The following is a 19,834-nucleotide window of genomic DNA, read 5'->3' as shown; positions in this document are numbered from 1 at the left end:
ACCTGCGAGATCTCGCAAACCAATTTCAAAGTAAAATTCTAATAAACTCACGAGGTTGGACACGCTCCATTATTGTTTTCGATTACACGTACAATGACCCGGAAGCACATTAACGAGCATTAAAAAATTAAAATTACAAAAAAGATTGCGAGATCTTGCATTCTTTGCGCAATCTCGCAAAGTTTTTTTCCCATCCATGTCGGCTCTGTATTTTAGTGTTGTGTTCGTGGTCACTTTTTTTTTTGATTCGTTAAGACAGTGGTTCTTAACCTGGGTTCGAACGGTGAATCGGTCTCAGGGGTTCGAAGGAGCCTCTGCCCTGGATGTTAAGACACACCATATTTCATAAATCAATTTTTTATTTTTCACTAATGAAGGGTTCGTTGAATGTGCATATGAATTGTTTTGGTTTGGTACCTCTAAACAAGGTTAAGAACCACTGAGTTAAGTTGAGCTCTACCCCCATTGCCGCAGCCGAAGCAACCGTCTCTGTGGGAAATTGTAACCCGCTCGTCGGAGATGGCACAGTCAACAGGGACACATCGCTTCAACGGCGGCAAGCGGCTATTTCGCAGCCTAGTTCGCAGTCGGGGAGTCTTGTTTTGAAGGTTTCCCGACCCGGTCAGCTTTTTTTAACATCACAAGGAAGCAGTGACAGCTCGGGGGTTTTCTCTTCACTGAAAAAAGACATTGCCACAAAAAAAAACGGAACCTTAAACCTATTTCAATGAATGAAGAAGACAAGATGAATGTCAGCGTTCCCAATCACCATCACCTATCTCGCATTTTTCTCCATGTACGGGGACTTTTCTGGTCCCCATGAACTGCGAAAAACAAGGGATTATGTCATATAAATGAATCTATTCCTGTAGTGTCTCAATGATGTAAATCATTTCTAGATTTTCTTGCAATTAGCCTTCTTATGACACTCACATTTCTCGGCATGAAAATTTTAATTGAGACACATTTATTAAAAGCTTCATGGGTGACATTTAAATGTGTGTGTGTGTGTCTGTGTGTTCAAAATCGATCAAAGAGCATCGTATAAATGACTTGCCTTCAATTGCACCACCATCTTTCCAATTAAAAAAAATCTATAATGCACCCTCATTATTCTTTAAGTGACCCATAATGTCAGTTGTTTGATAATGCAGGTCTGTTAATTAGGTCCGACAAACACAGGTGGAAGAACATCATTTCCTTTTCATAGAACAATGACAATCCTCCAAAAAATGATGTATGCACAGTATGCTTATATATGTATATGTGTGTGTGTGTTGTCGTTATATAAATGTTAACCGTATCGACTACAGATCAACATTTTTCATAGGCTCAGCCATCAGTTGATTGAATTTTTCCCTCGGCATGCAGTGAAAGTTCAGGGACAACACATTGGCTTGTTGTTGCCTGAGGTGAAGTCAGGAAGGCTTTTCGTGATTTTTAACACAATGTAGAGTCGAGCCAGCCATTATTCCAAAGAAACGAGTTGCCGATCTCTGTGCAAACATTTTTAACAAGTGAGATAAATCCTTCTTTGACACTCACATAAAGGTCCAAAAGCAAGAGTCTAGAGGTAAAGCAATGAAGAAGCCAAAGTGCAAAAAATAAACTGCACATTGTAAGTAAAGCAATAAAAGCTGTAAAGTCAAGTCAGTCAACTGATTGAGAGCTAATTAGCTTCATTGCTGAAGAAAGTTTTATTTTCTTGGGAATAATGGCCTCTTGCAGGAGTTTTTTTTTGGTAGGAGGTCGGATTCATATTTCACCTTTCCATCTCCTTCTCGCTCGGTGGCCTTGTCGGTCCTCGTTATGACCCACATTTAATTTGGATTTGAGAAATGTCCCTGATAAAATGGCCTCTTTTGCTCATTGGCCAAACCTGCAACCTTTTGCTCCAGAGCCCACAGGCTGAATGAAATCCATTGCCCTCCTCTCTCTAGTCACCAATGTTTTCATGGATGATTTCCCCTGCTGTCGTTTTGAAAGTTCATAGCCTGGCAAAGGGAGGGGGGTAAAAATCTGAACTGTAAGGTAGGCACACCACAGTTACAATGTCCACCTGAAAATCGGATTTGTTGTCTGAAGACCAGGTGCTGCCTTTTGTTCTCTCGGGGTTGTCTCATTTCCAACATCTTGACTTCATTGCATTCAACAGTCTTATGTCATTTTTGCCCACTTTTTTCATGGCTAATTTCACATGAAATAAGGATGGCAATTATTTGCAAAAGGAATGTGACGTTATCTTAACATTGCACGCACACTTGCGAAAACTGCTGCATAATTCCTGTGCCGTCTCAGACCTCGAGTTTCATCCTAAGACAATTACATCTTTGCCTCAGTTGCATGAGAGACGTTTCGCCTTCTACTGGCATACACGGCCACATGTAGCAAGTTTCTAAATGTCAGGCCAGGGGCATCCTGAGACCAGCAGTCCTCTCAGCTGACCTTATGAGAAGTTGATAAAGAGCATCCGAACACACAGTGCGAAGATTATACCAAGTCAGATCAAAATGCTATCAAGGCATCATACGGATTAAACGATTCTTTTCAATCACCATCCTTGCTACAAAAGTAACATTGCCCATTTTTTGCTTATGGACAGTATTTGTTAATCTTTTAGAGTTTTCTTGGTTTTGAATTTCTGTTTAGTCGTGACTACTCCTTGACTGACTGTTTTCACCATGTACGGGGACATTACTGCACACTCCTGATGTTGTGCCACTTAGTTTCACCTGTTCATTTGCTATTCTGTACCACTTTTCCTCTTTCGGGAGGTGGATCTTATCCCAGTTGATTTAGAGCAAAGGCAGATTGCACTCTGGATTGGTCAACAGTCAATCTAGGAGCATGTAGACAACCAGACAACAAATTAAATCACCGGATAAACCAAAATTTCCTTCAACTAAACCAAGACTGAGCATGCAACCTCGGAGTGCTGATTGATTCGGAAGTGACTTTCAGGAATCCTATCAAATCAATGACTTTTTACCATCTGAAAAACATATCCAGATTGAAGGGTTACCTGCACAAAGCAGATGAGGAGAATCTTTTCCACGCTTTTATCTCCAATAAACTTGACTATTGTAATGGTCTTATGGCTGGACTCCCTCCGAAGAGCATCAAACAGCTGCAGCTAATGCAGAACATAAATATCAGAACATATTACTCCAGTCCGATACTTGTTACACTAACTCCCAGTCAGCGGTGGAATAGATTTTCTCGCAGCTATTTTCGTCAACTTATTTGTATTCCTTTTACTTTTAAAGGTACGAAATTATTTTGTTTTCAAAAGTTGTATTTTGCCTTTTAATGTTGCCCCCAAATGTTCTTACCTTGTGTATGAAATGCTCGTAGAAAAAAAATGCGCCTTCCCTCGATGTGGACTGTGATGTGAGTTTTTCCATGCGCGCACTGTTGGGTAAGCAGACACAGTATGAGGTGTAGGAAAGTTTCCAGTACTGCTGTGCCTAGAGATAATCATTCAAATCCAAACTACAAACATTTTTTGCCTCTTTCGCTTTGGCACAAAAATGTATTGTGGCGTTTTGCTTTGTTCGGTGCGCTCGAGGAAGCAAGCGATGTGGCAGGGCAACTTGACCCTGCATGCCACTTGACAATGACCACATGCATGCTCAAAATGCCCTGAGCATCCAACACTTCCTGACAGAGAAGAACTCTTCTGACACGCCTCATGTGTGTTTAAAATGAAAGTGCATGTGCAGCCAATTAAAAGTGTTCTGAGTATTTATCTCATGCGCTCATATTTCCACACCCTCGATGGGATCATGGCAGCACAGTAATGAATGTGCTGGAGATTTTGAATCGTGTGTGTGCTATAATACAGCAGCCTGGGAAAAACAAAGACATGCACCAGCTTTTCAGTATCTTGGAGTGAGAGAGGGAGGCTGCGTATGGCTATGTGAGATGAATAAACGCAATTTTACAGAGTTGTGGACATGAGGCCCTTATCCTCTCTCACTATGGTGATGAGAAACTGTGAAAGACAGCCCAGTGGCCGGGGGTGGTGGGCTGGACACAGTCTGCGCTCCTCACTGGCTGTCTACTGTACAGTATTTGTGAAATGCGTGTTGAAAGTCTTGTGGATTTCGGTGAAGTGACCACATGTGTTTTAACAGGAGAATGGGCCTCAATGATTTTCTGGAGTGCATTGTTATAGACGCCAACTGATTCACAAAATAAGTCAAGTTTGGGTACAGTTGACAATTTTAGTATTTTAGGGCATTTCAGAAAGTGCACCAAAAAGAAGAGCCAATCTCCGAGCACTAAAATTCTTCCTTTTTCTTGCAGTTTTGTCTTGTGTATTAATCAGCTTTACATTCCAAATAGAAATCCTCTCTGACATTTAGAGCAGTGAGATTATTTGTTCGCGTTCAAATGCTAAAAGATATTGTGATCTTATGTTGTGAAAATAAAATATTTGCTCTCCAGTCCTCAACTCACGCAAGAACGCCTTTATTTCAATATATACTGAAAAGTCAAAATATTGTACCAAACAAAAAGAGCCTGTTGGTTTGACATTAAACATGTCTGAAAATGGGATGCACAAAATAAAATCATGTTCTACCAACATAACTATGATTCCATTTTTTGCAACCATTATGTTGGTGAAACATGATTTTCATGTGTGCACTTGACCACCACACTTTTTTAAATCGAATTGATTGGTTTTTCAGTATATGTGACATGTTTTGGCAACGGCACTGTTATGTTATGGCAAAAGAAAACCTGTTCTTAATGGCGGTGATGCGTGCGGTGCTTTGTTTTTAGACTTTATTTGGAATCGGAGTTCTTGACACGTGGGATCAAATGAAGAAGAGGAGGAACCTTGGACCACACAGCACAGATTTAATGCGTGACAGGCTCAGGTGACCCTTTCAGTGAAAACAAGGATTGGAGACAGGAAGGAGAGCAGAAAAACAGGTGAAATCTCCCTTCATTTTTCATGACTTTTGCATCTAAATCATGTAATTAGAAGAAAATCTTCGCCACGGCGGTATTATTGATCCTCCTAAAAACTCCCACACACCAGAAAAGGAAATCTTCATATGAAGGTTAATCCAGTGGACGTGTTGGAAAAAGGGATGACTTTTGCTTTCTTTTATTCAAAAGCTCCAAAGAACATTCCTTTTATGATGAAAACAAAAAGATTTAAAATTTCACCATAGAAGCATTGACTAATATATCTTAACATACTTCTGAGAGTGTTTTAAAATTCCAGTTAAAATGTACTCAATTTACAAAATGAAAAAAAAACAAAGTTAAAAAAAATAATGATACAAATGGACGAATAATTTAAGTCTTAACTCTTGATGTTAGCTAACTAACTACCATTGAAGCTGCAAAGAAAGCCACGGTTAGGGATTTGGACATTTCTGCAAAAATACTGCTCTCTTTTGGTGAAAGCGGGAACACCATGCTGGTACTGTAATTGCTCCTCACTCAGAGCAAGCCATGATAAAAATGGATTAGATTTTGAGGCCTTCCTGTTTGGAATCCACATGTTCCCCACGGGTTGTCGCGTTAAGAAAAAAACAAAAACATTGAGGTATTCTGGTTTCCTCCCACATTCCAAAACAAGTATGGGTGATTTAATACGAAAATGAAGATGACGATTTTAAAATGTTCATAGATCCACCCACATACTAAAAACATTCATTTAAGGGTCACTGCAGACTGTAAATTGTCCACAAGTGTGATTGCTTGTTTTTATAAATGCACTGCGATTGACTGTTGACGAATCCAAGGTGTGGTCGACCCCACCTTTTGCCCAGAGTGCTCGGAGATCGGCTCTTCTTTTTGGTGCACTTTCTGAAATGCCCTAAAATACTAAAATTGTGGCCAGTCATAAAATAGTCAGTCATTCATGTCAAGGAAGTATGTTGAAATGATACATCACAAGGCTGACATCTTTGGAGCTATTTAGCCAGGGTTGTTAATGGGCTTGCCACATGTAAACATTTTAGTTTTGCTGAGTTGCTATTAAAAAGACGTATCAACAAATCTCCAAACCGTTAATTTTTAGTATTAATGCTGTGAACGGATTATTTCTCTTCGACAATAATGTCACATGCTTGTGTTTAAAGTATCGCCAGCAGAGGGCAGATTTTTTCATGTTTTTTCTTGTAAATTGGCCGCATGCATCGTAGCCAAAACATATACACTGGAAGACAGGCAGAATCTGCTTCGGAGGATCCCAAAATTTACACGCTCAACATAGAGGTAAGGTCTCGACATGAATGGTTTCTTCCAGGACGGACTCGAGGATACAAAGGTCCTTCATTGCAGCAAGATAATTGACCAAAAACAACAAACGAGTTCAACAACAGTCTTGTGTAAAGTACCTGAAAGCATTTAAAAACAAGTATCGTAACATTAGTATAGGTTAGTCATCATCGAGAACAGGGGTGTCAAACTCATTTCACGTTGTGGGCCACAAAGGGCCTCGGACGATGTCAAGTGGGCCGGACCATTAAAATGATACCATACGCTGCTATAAACAACCAAAATATTGTCTTTCCTTTGTTTTGGTCTAAAGAAGCACACGAACATTAGAAACATTTTGAAATGTAATGAACATATCTTTTACAAAGCATTTCATGAAGCACCTCAGATTTCCTTAGACAAATGTGCAATTTACTTTTATCATTCACAGATATGCATTGCAACTGATCCCACTGATAGTACAAAGGCACAAAACCTCCATCCATCATCCATCCATCCATCATCTACCGCTTATCCGGGGCCGGGTCGCGGGGGCAACAGCTTTAGCAGGGAAGCCCAGACTTCCCTCTCCCTAGCTACTTCTTCCAGCTCTCCCCGGGGGATCCCGAGGCGTTCCCAGGCCAGCTGGGTGACGTAGTCTCTCCAGCGTGTCCTGGGTCTTCCTCGGGGTCTCCTCCCAGTGGGACATGCCCGGAACACCTCACCAGGGAGGCACTCAGGAGGCATCCGAATCAGATGCCCAAGCCACCTCATCTGGCTCCTCTCAATGTTGAGGAGAAGCGGCTCGACTCTGAGCCCCTCCCGGATGACCGAGCTTCTCACCTTATCTCTAAGGGAGAGCCCGGACACCCTGCGGAGAAAACTCATTTCGGCCGCTTGTATCCGGGATCTCGTTCTTTCGGTCACGACCCATAGCTCGTGACCAAAGATGAGGGTTGGAACGTAGATCGACCGGTAAATTGAGAGCTTCGCCCTTTGGCTCAGCTCCTTCTTCACCACGACAGACCGATACAACGTCCGCATCACAGCAGACGCTGCACCGATCCGCCTGTCGATCTCTCGCTCCCTCCTGCCCTCACTCGTGAACAAGACCCCAAGATACTTAAACTCCTCCACTTGGGGCAAGATCTCCCCCCCCGACCCGGAGGGGGCACTCCACCCTTTTCCGACTGAGGACCATGGTTTCAGATTTGGAGGTGCTGATTTTCATCCCAACCGCTTCACACTCGGCTGCGAAACGCTCCAGTGAGAGTTGGAGAGCCCTGTTTGAAGGAGCCAACAGCACCACATCATCTGCAAAAAGCAGGGATGCAATACTGAGGCCACCAAAACGGACCCCCTCAACGCTTCGGCTGCGCCTAGAGATTCTGTCCATGAAGGTTATGAACAGAATCGGTGACAAAGGGCAGCCTTGGCGGAGTCCTACCCTCACTGGAAACGATTCCGACTTACTGCCGGCAATGCGAACCAAACTCTGACATCGGTGGTATAGTGACCGAACAGCCCGTATCAGGGGGTTCGGTACCCCATACCCACGAAGCACCCCCCACAGAACTCCCCGAGGGACACGGTCAAACGCCTTCTCCAAGTCCACAAAACACATGTAGACTGGTTGGGCGAATTCCCACATACCCTCAAGGACCCTGCTAAGGGTGTAGAGCTGGTCCACTGTTCCACGGCCGGGATGAAAACCACACTGCTCCTCCTCAATCTGAGGCTCGACTTCCTGACGGACCCTCCTCTGCAGCACCCCTGAATAGACCTTACCAGGGAGGCTGAGGAGTGTGATCCCTCTATAATTGGAACACACCCTCCGGTCCCCCTTTTTAAAAAGAGGGACTACCACCCCGGTCTGCCAATCCAGAGGCACTCTCCCCGTTGACCACGCGATGTTGCAGAGGCGTGTCAACCAGGACAGCCCCACAACATCCAGAACCTTGAGGAACTCCGGGCGGATCTCATCCACCCCTGGGGCCTTGCCACCGAGGAGCTTTTTAACCACATCGGTGACTTCAACCACAGAGATAGGAGAGCCCACCTCAGAGTCCCCAGGCTCTGCTTCCTCCAATGAAAGCATGTTGGTGGAGTTGAGGAGGTCTTCGAAGTACTCTGCCCACCGGTTCACAACGTCCCGAGTCGAAGTCAGCAGCGCCCCATCCCCACTGTACACAGTGTTCGTGGTGCACTGCTTCCCCCTCCTGAGACGTCGGATGGTGGACCAGAATTTCCTCGAAGCCGTCCGGAAGTCGGCTTCCATGGCCTCACCGAACTCTTCCCATGCCCCATGTTTTTGCCTCGGCGACCACCAAAGCTGCGTTCCGCTTGGCCAGTCGGTACCCGTCAGCTGCCTCTGGGGTCCCACAGGCCATAAAGGCTCGATAAGACTCCTTCTTCAGCTTGACGGCATCCCTTACTGCTGGTGTCCACCAGCGAGTACGAGGGTTGCCGCCACGACAGGCACCAACCACCTTACGGCCACAACTCAGATTGGCCGCCTCAACAATAGAGGCACGGAACATGGTCCACTCGGACTCAATGTCCCCCGTCTCCCCCGGAATATGGGAAAAGCTCTGTCGGAGGTGGGAGTTGAAACTCCTTCTGACAGGGGATTCCGCCAGACGCTCCCAACAAACCCTCACAATACGTTTGGGTCTGCCAGGACGGACCGGCATCTTCCCCCACCATCGGAGCCTACTCACCACCAGGTGGTGATCAGTTGACAGCTCCGCCCCTCTCTTCACCCGAGTGTCCAGAACATGCGGCCGCAAATCCGATGACACGACCACAAGGTCGATCATCGAACTACGGCCTAGGGTGTCCTGGTGCCAAGTGCACATGTGGACACCCTTATGTTTGAACAAGGTGTTCGTTATGGACAGTCCGTGACGCGCACATAAGTCCAATAACAAAACACCACTCGAGTTCTGATCGGGCGGGCCGTTCCTCCCAATCACGCCCCTCCAGGTCTCACTGTCATTGCCCACGTGAGCATTGAAGTCCCCCAGTAGAACAAGGGAGTCCCCAGCAGGAGTACTCTCCAGCACACCCTCCAAGGACTCCAAAAAGGATGGGTATGCTGAGCTGCTGTTTGGTGCATATGCACAAACAACAGTCAGGACCCGTCCCCCCACCCGCAGGCGGAGGGATGCAACCCTCTCGTCCACCGGTGTGAACCCCAATGTACAGGCACTGAGCCGGGGGGCAATAAGTATGCCCACACCTGCTCTGCGCCTCTCAGCGTGAGCAACTCCAGAGTGAAAGAGAGTCCAACCCCTCTCGAGAGGACTGGTACCAGAACCTAGGCTGTGTGTGGAGGCAAGTCCGACTATATCCAGCCGGAACTTCTCTGCCTCACACACCAGTTCGGGCTCCTTCCCTGCCAGAGAGGTGACATTCCATGTCCCAAGAGCTAGCTTCTGCAGCCGAGGATCGGACCGCCAGGGTCCCCGCCTTTGGCTGCCGCCCAGCTCGCATTGCACCCGACCCCTTTGACCCCTCCCACGGGTGGTGAGACCATGGGAAGGGGGACCCACGTTGCCTCTTCGGGCTGAGCCCGGCCGGGCCCCATGGGTGTAGGCCCGGCCACCAGGCGCTCGCCAACGAGCCCCACCTCCAGGCCTGGCTCCAGAGGGGGGCCCCGGTGACCCGCGTCCGGGCAAGGGAAACTGAGGACCATCGATTTTATTTTTCATAAGGGGCTTTGTGAGCCGTGCTTTGTCTGGTCCCTCACCTAGGACCTGTTTGTCATGGGTGACCCTGCCAGGGGCATAAAGCCCCAGACAACTTAGCTCCTAGGATCATTGGGACACACAAACCCCTCCACCACAGTAAGGTGACGGCTCACGGAGAGGATAATTTATAATAATATAATAATAATATATAATAATAATATATATAATATAATAATAATTTAACACAACTTTGAATATTATCGGTTAATTCTGAAAACCCCCACATCCCAGTTATGAGATTTTGTGTGTGGACTTCCGTAATTATACTGTCTCCGTTTATTTTAATTTTTTTACTTCCCGTCTCATTGATTGACATTTTTACATTTTTTATTTATTTATAAAACAAAAACTTGGCATTTAGACAGGAATATGTAGACTTTTTATCAAGCGTACATGTGAGCAGTTTTGACCTGTTGGCTGTGAGTTTGCATTTTCCAAGTCCATATCCAACCCAAGGGAAATGTTATTTGATGAAAGGAAAAAGTGGGATCACACTCCATAACGAATCTAATCTAATTCAAAAAGTGCTTGAAAAGTACAACCCAGGTCATGAACAAGGATCTGTGGGCTGTACTTGCCAGACGTTTGGGCTGCCAGTGTGACAGGCAAGACAAAGCAACTACGTAATGCCAAGCTTTCTTGAGTGCTAAGTCGAACTGTGTAGCTCTCAACAGATAGCGACAACATGCGCGAGGAAAGGTGAGGATGGGCGGCCCTTGATGTTGTTTTTTCCTGACTTTCTGCCAGCAGCCATCCTAACTAAACCTTTTCTGCATAAATGATTTTAAATTGAAAGCAAGTTCAGGCAAGTCAATTTTATTTATTGTTGCGTCAATTCACAACACACCTTTACACATTGACCATGTCATCATACATTACATATGCATTGTATGTAAGGCCAACTGAAACCGAAATGAGCAAACGCTTGGATGGTTAAGTGAGAAAGATCGAGCGAAGAAGGGGAGAGAAACTTTGGGACGTTAGCTATTCCCCAGCAGTCTTGGTCTATGGCAGCTGGTCTATGTTGGAGAGCTGCTTTTCACCACATATCAAGCATCACGGAGTCGTGCCGTTGCATCTCCGATAAAAGTAAATCCAAATGAAAGAGAGCTGTCTTTGTATTGGCTCGCGGCGGAAACTTCGCTTGTCTCGAAGAACAAGGCAATTCTCTAGCTGCTGCTGCTCCTTACTGGTATGGAAGAGTACTACACGATCACTCTGCCGGGCGATTGACCGCACATGCGTACATATTGGATAATTTCCCACGGCACACCTGACAATATAGTGTGCCGCGGCACAGGGTTTGAAAACATTGGATTAGCCAAACCAAACCTGAGGCATCCCGAACTACAAATTTTAAGCAACAGTCTCATGCTTTATTTGCATGCAATGAGAGTTAATTGAAGTTTGATTTAGGTTTGTTCCTGCTTGTCTTATGAGTGTGTGTGCAAAATTGGTACACGTGTGTGTTTTATTTCATGAAGCATTGAATGTGGAGGATATGGTGAATGAAGAATCAAAGGTTCTTTACTGAAGACAGAATGAGATTATTTTTGAGCAGGGGTGCCCAAAATTTTTGGACCGAAGATCTACTTTTCAATCAACTAACCTCCCGGGATCTACCCTTACCGGCACGCACGCGCGCACACACGCACACATGCAGGCCATGTTTTGCCACTTTTGCAGCCTGTTAACTATCGTAACTCACACGTACCTTTTTAAAGTGCTTCCCCGGGTCCTCCTAGATTCCTATTCTTTGCCCGTGCCCTCGGTACACGAAGCAAACTCAGAATGAGAATAATGACGATAAAAGATAGAGCGCAACAGTTCTGATCACAAGCTCCGGTGACGTAATCACGCGCCACCATAAATTCAATCTTTACCTGCTTTATTTTATTTTATTTTTTCAAAATAATTTTTGTGAAAATGAGATTGATATGATGATTAGGGTGCAGCTTACATTAACACAAAAATATATATTACTAACATGTACAAAGACACAAACGTTTTGTTTTTTTCAACTCGAGATTCCTCGGATCTACTTGGGACCTGTCTTAGATCTACCGGTAGATCAGGATCGACGTAATGGGCACCCCTGTTTTTGAGTTTATAATCAGATCAATTGTGATCAAGTGGTCTAAGAATCCTGCATCCAAGTGAAAACGACATAAAAATCCCAGATATCAAAATTTTCCTTGGAGGCCCCTTGTTGTGACCGCCCTGGCCACTACCTAGCTCCGCCCCCGAAGTCAAGGTACCAATGTATGTACCCGCAGTGGAGCAAAATGTATTGAAAAAGTGAGTGGTTTAAAAACAAATAACACTTTCACTTCGCTCTGAAATATTGATTAAAGCTTCATCATCCATGTATATGTGTCAAACCCGCTATGCACACATCTCCATTAAAAAATATCTTGACAGAAGATACGCCTATCCTTCGTCCGTCAGCACTTTTTATCCCACAAAGCACCCCCTCCCTCACTGACACCCCCCCCCCCCCCCCCCCCACCCGCGCATCCTCTCTTCCCAATCACACGTTGACACCAACAATGCACCGCGCTTCTGTGACTGCATATACACTTATGCGACGACACAAAAGAGTGTCTCGGAAATGAGAAGCGATTTTTGCTTGTGCCTGGCTCCCGCATGTACGCGAATAGCCAAGCGTGCGTCATGGGTGAGGGGGGGGGGCGGATATTCTGACCAACATGACTGACTGGTGACAAAAGGAACGATTTTTTTGTTTTGTTTAGGGGTTTTTTTTGTTTGTTTTTTGGGGGATTTGAGGGAGAGGGAATCATGCCGATCCGGAGGGGTCACGTGGCGCCACATAATACATTTCTCGGAGTAATAATTCGTAAATTCGAAGGACAAAGTGAGTATAGTACATATGCGTCATGTGCTGTGTTGCATGCTGCGCCCCTAAAATTTATTTTGCAATAACATGAATCATGAGTCTCATTGCTCTTTGTCCAAGGACGGAGACCTCCTGTCTCTGGTACAGGTGCAAGAAAAAAAAATCTTATTTCTTTTAAATTCTACCCGTACAAAGATTCATTCCGTATTAGTAAGCCTGGCAAGTATGAGTGATTTTTTTCCATTTATTTTTTAAGATAGCTTCGATCTGCTGCGATTTGGCGCTTTTTATTGGGAAATACATAATCATCCTTATATTAATGTGATCATCATCATTATTACCACAACTATTTTATAAATGCTAGTTTTACAGATAATCTCCAACCAAGGGTTGCTACATACAAATCTGTCATAATGTAAGGTACTTGGTTCTTATGAAATACAGTGTATCATTTTTAAATGGTGTATTTGTTCGCTTTAAACAATAATGACCAAAATTATTAGAAACACAATCATGGAATACTTCATTAATGAAGCGAGTCTATGAGTTTAACATTTTTTAATCATTACATCTATCCCAAGTACAAATTCTCATATGGGGTAATTGATTGGGAAATTACTCAACTCCAACACTTAAAAAAATTTAAAAAAAGGCACTACGCTCTAAACATGCGGCATCTGAATGTTAGTTTGGGGCATCACATCTACAACTCACGGATTCTACCAAAATGATGGATAAACAATTGAGTTTGGGGGGAGTTAGGAGTTACTATAAAAGGGGTGAGAGAGTGGTGAAACTTGACCTTTAATTTGACACACATTCAACTCTTTCCAACCAAAATGAACCGTACAAGTATACACAAATTCTAAGAGACAAATGCCAATGCTTACTCCCTGAAGCCACCCAACTAAACAAAGTGAAGGAAATGCCCTCCTTGAATACCTTTAGCTTGTCTGATTGCCACCAGGTGTGGGAGCTGAACGCAGGTGCACTTAATATAGCACCTAGTTAGCTGTCTGATGCACGTTTCAGTTTACAAGTCTTCATAACAACTGAAATACTGTCATAATACCATTTTATTTGGATTGTATTTTATAATTAAATGTCCCCGTTTCAGTGTCAGTACAACTATTATTTTCTGCATTGGCAACATTGATTTTCAATCCCAAAACTTATAGGTCGTTGGTAATTGGGCTCCATATTCATAGTCGGACAACACCATTGTTTTGACAATGCATCAAACTAACAATTTACTTCAACTTTTTGTTGACAGATAAGAAATTCATTATCGCCAACGCTTGTGTGCAAAACTGCGCCATCATCTACTGCAACGATGGATTCTGCGAGATGACCGGTTTCTCCCGGCCGGATGTCATGCAGAAGTCATGCATTTGCGACTTCCTGCACGGTCAGTCCACAAGCCGCTTCGCTATCACCCAAGTAGCGCAGGCCCTCCTGGGCTCAGAGGAACGCAAGGTGGAGATCATGTACCAACGAAAGGATGGTGAGTGACCTTGACTGACTTAATGTAAAGGTTAAAATACGATGTGGTGCTTCATTTTGTTTGTCTAAATGTTCTTCTTACCATGTACCCACTCTCGAATGGATTCATTCATCTCCCTCATTGGAAATGTACGTGATTGCAGAGGTGGGAGTGAAGTCCCAAATGCGCAAGGTTGATGAGAAAGTCTCAACCTTCCTGTCCCAAGTTACTGTTGGAAACAAAAAATCCAGAAAATCAAGTCAAGTCATGACTTTTGGTTACTTGCCCACTCAAATCTGGTATAAAATGCTATTGCTAAAATGATGCTGTTGAAGAGTTGTACTTTTTGATGGGATGCAAAAGGTTTTTGATGATCTCTTATGATTCACATGCTGCCTTCTCTCCTCCTGCCTTCAATGGGAAATGAACACGCAAATACCTAAACTGTTTGACTTCTTCTACTAATTGAGCTTTGAAATCCACTCGGCTCTGTTTGTGACTTTTCCTGCCACTTTGCTTGACGTTGGTGTTATCTCCACCAATTCGAAGTCCATCTTTGGCTGTGGATTCTTGAAGTCGGGTTGTCATTGTAGGTCTGTGATGTTATGTCACGTTGTCAGCAAAACCCAAATCTGTTAGCCTCTTCTAATTATTCTGTGGGATACCCACATCTCGAGCATAATTTTCTATGCTTCCTTCATAATCAGGACTTAAATTATCCTCGGAAGAGGATAGTTCTAGCGTGTTTTTTTTCCCTCTCCCTACCCAGCGTTTTTCCTTTCTGAATTCTGATTGTAATTTCCCCATTGCGGGACAAATAAAGGCCAGTCTTAATGGCCAGTGAAACAAAAGCCCAGGTGACAAAATACAGCCTGTTGTTCCACCAAATCTACAAGTTGTCTGTTCTTCAGTGAACTCGTGTCAGCTGTGTAGATAGCACCCTGAACAAAACCCTCACATGGCATTGTTAGATACGGGACATCAACTTTGCCCGGTAGGTTTTGCTTCGGAAACCATATTCAATTTCCAGCACGATTGAAATTAACAACTTTAACCATAACGTTTGCAATCATCCATTTTTTTGGGGCAATCATTTTTTGCTATGGTTCCAGTGGACACAAGGAGGTTATTTTAAAATTGGCTCTATAAAGTGAAGCCCACACACACTGCCATTATGTGACACAGCTACTATGAGTACTGTGTCCGACTATGCAACCCAACAAGTACCGCCGCATCCCTCTTTGGGTCTTCATTTGCCCCTTGATGAGGAGCTCACACAGGCCACCTTCCATCCCTTGAGTTATACGTGAGCAATGTCGACAAGAGGGGAGATTGATTACACCCCCACAACGGATGTTAGAATATGTTCATGGAACATTCTATCATGTTTCATGATTCCAGCTCAGACATTTACCCTGCCTACCTGTGCCCTCTTTGAGTTGATGGCTCCCAATAGAATCGTTGAGAGCAAATTCCATTTGTCTAATTGATTGCCTCTCAACAGCCTCTTTCGCTTGTTGTTTCTATTCACGGGGAACATTTATACAGTTAATTTTGAATTTATAAAGTTATCTATCAATTGACTGGTGGAAAATCCAGAATATTCCCATTGTGGGAGGAGGGACATGCTACTGACACATAATGGAGGTGACATAGTGGGCATTTTTTATTCTTTTTAATGAGTATGTGACGCTGAGGTCAAAGCATGAACCAGACACTCAGAGACTGTCTCTTTCAAATACGTTATATATAGAAATATTGAATCATATGTCAGATTATTCCTATAGCTGGACACTTTTTTGTCAAAGGCTATGAGAAGTATTTCAAGGGCCAAGTACCGGTACTTGTCTTATGGTTATAAGTGTTGCCTGTCTTGTACGCACTGGAGCACTTGATAACTCCTGTATATCTGAGGAATGTCAAGCATGTGCCACATATAAATCCCGTATCAGGACGGATTAGCTCTTTGGTGTATTATCGCTTTACACATGCAGTTGCAATGCGACACGAACAAAACACATGTATACAGTGTGGCCTGCCTTTGATGTTGATAACTGCTTAAAATGATGGCAGTACATTCAGGTGAGGTCAATGACAAATTAAAGTTGAAAAAATGGCACAGTATGCAGTGGTCACACTGTGTCCATTAAAGCCACAACAAAGACAGTCTGACTCAAGTAATATCTCCCAAACAATGCTGTGTTTATGTTTGTAAAAATTAGCAGCGCGGGGTGTAAAAAGTAAGCGAGCCGAATTGGCTAATGGCATCTCCTTGCGTTAATCGGACTCCAGAATGCTGAACGAGGTGAAGAAGAACGGTCCTAATCCTTGACCGTGGTGGTTTATGATTTACGCAAATCTTGACAAATCTGCGACAAGTAAACAACACTGAATGTCACATCGCAGAGGAAGCCAATGCTATTCTAAAAAAAGCCGTTTCAAGTTTGCAAAGTAGAGCCTAGATGTCGATATGGGGATGTGTGCTTTGCACTTTAGCCTGCTTGCAAATGCACGCCGAGCTGCACTGTCTTAATTATTGATAGTGGAAATGAAATCAAATGAAACTGAAACTGGATGACACATCCTTATTTCCTCAATAATTTATCGCGTGGAATGTATTGTAGCCGCTATTCTGCATTAGGATGTGACATTTCAAATCTTCTGTCTTGCTGCATAAAATTATCCCTCTGAGCAAGTCTTTATTAGTAACATTTTTATGAATGCATTATTAAATGGAGTCATTTGGGGGAATGTTTACAAACCGCAGCCGTTTAATTGTAGCGGCATATTCATGAGCTGGATGTCTGCGTGTTTTGCAATCAGGAAGCACTCATTATTTCCGACATCTCTGTCGTGTCATTGTTAGTGTGTTCAATTCTAGCAGCTCTTACTTTGCCTACGGTAATTTGGAGACTTCTGTTTTCAGTATTACTGCACCGTTGCATGCTTTTCATGCCTTTAATGACTGACTGTACTTTGTACATTGGTGTCAATGCTTGTTGATCCATCTTCAAAACAACCTCACCTACTATCATCTTTATTGCAATCGTACCAGATTAGCACCAACTACCAGGGACAGATTTCTTGTTTTTTAATGTACCGGCACTATAGATAAATCAAATTTGGCATGTGACTCCTTGGCGTGTGGGAGGAAACTAGAATATCTTGGCGAAAACCCACGCAAAGGTGGTTCAGTGTAAAAATCACTTTACCATGAGGTGCTGTTGTAATCTAGCAACCAATGAAAAAAAAAAAGATACAAACCATAAACACCATTACTATTTTTTTTTTATAATCGGGCAAAATCAATAGGGACTTGTATAGGCAATAGGCACGATCAACTCGCTCCCTCTTCATATCAGCACATGACTTATTAATGTCTCCTTCCTCGCCTGGTGACAGCGATGTCCGATTAGTAGTGTCATTCTGCTTAGCCCAGCAGAATCGAGGCTCCCCAGAGCATAAACTGACCTCTTGCTACCTAAAGTCAGCTGAAGCACTTGATTTGTTGTCTTGCTGCACAAAAGGATTTTTCTTTTCAGAAAATGTATTCTAGAAGTGTGGTGAAAAAATGATATACGGGCCATTTCGGCATTCTAGTGAATGTGTGGAGAGAATGTTAAGTTCCTCTGGAAAAGAGATGCTGTATGAGTTGAGGCAGAGTGAGCTATAAATAGCCTCCCGTTGACAGTAGACTTGCAGCCTGATTTGACTATGAGCATCTCCTAGAAATGTCTATTTTACAATTGGAGAGACATTGTAGAAGTTCCTGAGCATTAAGGAGTCATACATGGAAATTCCGACGATATGAAAATATTGGCATTCGATATGAGCCTTCCACTGAAGCAGGTTTGAAACAAACAAAAAAAACGTACTGTGTTGATAAATAGAGCAGGGGTTCTCCCCTGGAAGCCACATTTGGCTATGATGCAATATATATGCAATATATATATATGCGCAGGTCAAATCGAGCCAAACACAACTGTGCTGTATTGTCATGTTGAAGAGCATCCTCTTCAACATATATACAGTGCACATAAGCATATGTGCAAAGCATATTCTAGAATGAGTTCTTTACGGACCAAATAAGTCAAATTAAATAAGGCCACAAAATAAGGAAAGACGTGCATTTAATTTCTGCTGCCATAAATGTTTTGCTCTTTTTTCACAGATGTAACAAATATTCACATTTCTTTTTCATTATAATGGTGGTGGCAGTTCTGCATTTGGGCGGCCCGGTAGTCCAGTGGTTAGCACGTCGGCTTCACAGTGCAGAGTTACCGGGTTCGATTCCAGCTCCGGCCTCCCTGTGTGGAGTTTGCATGTTCTCCCCGGGCCTGCGTGGGTTTTCTCCGGGTGCTCCGGTTTCCTCCCACATTCCAAAAACATGCGTGGCAGGCTGATTGAACACTCTAAATTGTCCCTAGGTGTGAGTGTGAGCGTGGATGGTTGTTCGTCTCTGTGTACCCTGTGATTGGCTGGCAACCAATTCAGGGTGTCCCCCGCCTGTTGCCTGGAGACAGCTGGGATAGGCTCCAGCACCCCCCGCGACCCTAGTGAGGATCAAGCGGCTCGGAAGATGAATGAATGAATGAATGAGTTCTTCATTTGGAAGGACTTGGGCCCTTTTTTTAACCTAGATTTCAAAGTCCTGTCGCGGACAAAAGAAACGGCAACTGATTATTATTCTGCATCTCGTCATTTTATCGCTTGGGGTTGCCTCCATACGCAGTTGTCGGCTATCATGATAGAAAGATATTGAGAGAATCTTGGTACATCCCTCAAATTTTTGTACATTGTTGAGAATTCCCATGTGGATATTTTCATTCACAGGTATCATTACTTTTGTTGCCTGGTTTCAACATTAGAAACGATTGCATTATCAAGGGGATAGTAAATGTAAGCAGTTTCATAAAATTCACATCTTTACAGTCAAGAGAAGTACACTTTTCTTTAGTGTTGTCATATGAAAAGATAATGACGGTTCAATCTCTTTTGGGTCAGGGTCCAAATTCCTCTGTGCCACACACATCATCCCAGTGAAGAATGAAGAGGGTGCGGTCATGATGTTCATTCTCAACTTTGATTACATTCTGGACAAGAGCAGCAGTGACTCTGTGGAGAATTTAGACCGCGCCTCCCCTTCCAAAGCCGACCAACGTAAGTAAAAACGCGTAAAGACTTCAGGGTTAACGAGGTAAGATATTAAAACAACTTCACCCAATTACAAAAACATAGGAGCCCCTCCTCAATGTCTCCTCGACTACTCTCGGCATTGAAATGTTTGCCTTTATCTGATTGAAGGATGGAACAATTGTCTCCCAGAGTTGCTGTTTGGAGGTCCACTGCCATCCACCCTCATAGAAGTTCTTATTAAGGAAGCTGAATTTGTTCTCAATAGGGTAGAGGTCAAGGCATGACGGTGGCATCACCATGACTTTTTCTCTTTTCATACCCTCATGCAGCCACAGCTTTAATAGGCTAATTCCGGCTCCACTGCCTCATTAGCCACTTCACAAT

The 19,834-nt window shown here is 43.7% G+C and overlaps 2 protein-coding genes across 4 annotated transcripts in view; one reads left to right on the top strand and one right to left on the bottom strand.

Annotated features, from left to right (window-relative positions):
- Window positions 1–7,800, bottom strand: part of LOC127596313 (uncharacterized) — a 747,551-nt gene extending 739,751 nt beyond the window's left edge. Inside the window, exon 1 of the mRNA XM_052058628.1 lies at window positions 7,717–7,800. The gene's annotated coding sequence lies outside the window, so the exon portion shown is untranslated. The remainder of the gene's footprint in view (window positions 1–7,716) is intronic.
- Window positions 7,801–12,497: 4,697 nt separating this feature from the next.
- Window positions 12,498–19,834, top strand: part of LOC127596286 (potassium voltage-gated channel subfamily H member 7-like) — a 23,157-nt gene continuing 15,820 nt past the window's right edge. For all 3 annotated transcript variants that reach the window (XM_052058577.1, XM_052058576.1, XM_052058575.1), the window contains exons 1-3: window positions 12,498–12,849; window positions 14,105–14,335; window positions 19,319–19,474. In XM_052058577.1, coding sequence (XP_051914537.1) covers window positions 12,774–12,849; window positions 14,105–14,335; window positions 19,319–19,474 — 463 coding nt within the window. In that variant the 5' untranslated portion in view covers window positions 12,498–12,773. The remainder of the gene's footprint in view (window positions 12,850–14,104; window positions 14,336–19,318; window positions 19,475–19,834) is intronic.

This window comes from Hippocampus zosterae, chromosome 2, assembly GCF_025434085.1.
Source record: "Hippocampus zosterae strain Florida chromosome 2, ASM2543408v3, whole genome shotgun sequence".
Classification (NCBI taxonomy): Eukaryota; Metazoa; Chordata; class Actinopteri; order Syngnathiformes; family Syngnathidae; genus Hippocampus; species Hippocampus zosterae.
Note: the sequence above shows the minus strand (reverse complement) of the source record. Positions and strands in the feature narration are given on the sequence as shown.